Here is a 2,397-nt window from a genome sequence, read left to right on the forward strand (position 1 = left end):
ATCATGCTTTTGAGAAATTTAAGACCTCCGAGTATGTGTAATGGAACAAGACTGCTTATTAAAGAATTAAAGGACAATTTAATTGTAGCGACCATTATTACCGGCCCAGCAGCTGGTCAGCTAGCTCATATTCCGAGGATACCGATGATCCCAACTGATCTGCCAATCCCGTTTAAACGGGTTCAATTTCCGGTGAAATTATCTTTCGCGTTGACTATTAACAAGTCCCAAGGTCAAACCTTCGAATTAGTAGGGATCGACCTACGAAAGGAATGTTTTACTCATGGCCAATTGTATGTGGGCCTATCACGAGTTGGATCTGCTGATAATCAATTTATTTTGCTGCCACAAAATAAAACAACATCAAATATCGTTTACAGAGAAGTTCTAACCCAATAAATTTAATGATATATGATTCATTTTAATTTTATTTTATTCTATTTTCAATATATGATTAATAAAAATTTTTCTATAATATAATTTTTTTTCATTCGATACATGTTATTATGTTTTACAACAATAATAAAAATGTAAATGGTATTTGATTTGTAATTCTTTTTACGGGCAACGCCGTGCGGGTACGGCTATATATATATATATATATATATATGTCTATGGCATTAAAAGTTACGTTTTACGACAAATTTATTATTTAATGTATCATCTCACAATGGTCTACCAGGGTGGCTGAATTACACTTACTGTTGCGAGTTACATCCAAAAAGATTTAAACAATCACAACATTTTAAGAGCAACGAAGCGCACGGGATCAGCTAGTATATTATAAAACCGTAATACTAAAAATAACTATAATCATAGTTTTAATTTCCGTTAATATTTTTGAATTGTTGTTTTTTATTAATATGAAAAAAAAAATGTATTATAGGTTGTACAACATTTAAGGCCAAACAGCTGCGTCTTTCTAGATTGTTAAACCCTAACAGAAAGAAAATTTACTTCCCCAGAGTGTGACACACTCTCTCATTTTTTTTTTTTTTTTTTTAAATATTTATGTACTAATTTAGTTTTATTAGGTACACTATATTCATAATATTATATTAGATGATTAGATGAAAAATATTATAAGTTTGCAATAACTCTATAGGTAGTAAAATATATAATATTGGCCTGCTGAAATATTTTTGGCCTGCTTAGTGTTAGCATACGTCCTACCAAAAAGTTGAAATTTCGTAGAATAAGAAGACGTGCGTAGGCTTATATACCTATTTTGTAAAGTAATAATTGTAATTTGATTTTTAGATTCGTACAAAGATCGTCCGGAAGTACTCATCGATACCTTGTTTCGTGGTAAGGGAAATACCTACATATACAATATAATTAGTAAATAAAATTAATATTGTTTTAAGTACATTTTATTCTTCTTGCTCGTTGTTTGATTTCAAAGTTATAACTTTCGAGCAAATATGTTATTCCGACTCCTTACATTTATTTTAAAGTCTCTACTAGTTCTAAGAAATTTAGACATTTCCGTTTATGTTTTTTCCAAGCACTACATTATCAAGTGGATGAAATACGATTGTGGATGATTTTATATGACAAATGTTATTATTCCATGCCCAAAAAATGACACTTTTTTGAACAAAATGTAGTGAAATGTTTTAAAATTGTGCAACGCAGTCTACCGAATCCATTGTTTATCAATTTTATGATCGATTCAGATGTCCAGATGTTTCACATGAGCATTGAATATACCACTGTTTAAGGTATATTTATAGGTAATTGAAGGGTGGAAATGCAAAAGGTGGTATTGCAGGTTTTGAAAAGGCAATGGCAATATCACGTTTTAAAGTTGTTCTTATTTCTGTTGATGCAAAATGCATATTGCCGGCCATACCACGTTTTGAAGAAAAAAAGAATATTGGCAATACCACGTTTTGCAATGATAGATATCAAGTATGCTCCAATACTAACAAGATTGGCAATAATACGTTTTGACTTAAACATGATAATATCACGTTTTGCTATGACACTAAATGTGGCAATATCACGTTATGTATTAAACATTAGTTTTAAAATCGATTTTATTCACAAAACTAATAGATACAATTTAATTCTGTCTGCAAAATCGAATTCCTCACATTTTTTCCCATAAAAATCGATGAGTAACTCCATTTTCGAAATTATGGTAATACTACGTTTTGCATTTTCACCCTTCAATTTTTTTTTTTTTGTCATATTTGTTTTTATTTGTACAATCTGTATAAAAAAAAATATTTACAATAAGTACAATGGAGATAATGATAATATATTGGTAATTGGACATGGTTGACTTGTTGAAGAGACTATTCATTAATAGCACTTCATGGCAGGATGGTGGACTAATTAACTAGTCGACTAGTAGGTCACGGCACCAGCTACGCTTTAAACGTCGGCCAG

At 30.5% G+C, this 2,397-nt stretch overlaps 1 protein-coding gene across 1 annotated transcript; it reads left to right on the forward strand.

The window, feature by feature from the left end:
- The first annotated feature begins 17 nt into the window (after nt 1–17).
- LOC103311673 (ATP-dependent DNA helicase PIF1-like) lies at nt 18–399 on the forward strand. Its single transcript, XM_008191364.2, has one exon. The coding sequence runs from the start codon at nt 34–36 to the stop codon at nt 397–399; it is 366 nt and encodes a 121-aa protein (XP_008189586.1). The 5' UTR covers nt 18–33.
- The last annotated feature ends 1,998 nt before the right edge of the window (nt 400–2,397 follow it).

This window comes from Acyrthosiphon pisum, unplaced genomic scaffold (genome assembly GCF_005508785.2).
Source record: "Acyrthosiphon pisum isolate AL4f unplaced genomic scaffold, pea_aphid_22Mar2018_4r6ur Scaffold_13352;HRSCAF=13992, whole genome shotgun sequence".
In the NCBI taxonomy this organism is placed as follows: Eukaryota; Metazoa; Arthropoda; class Insecta; order Hemiptera; family Aphididae; genus Acyrthosiphon; species Acyrthosiphon pisum.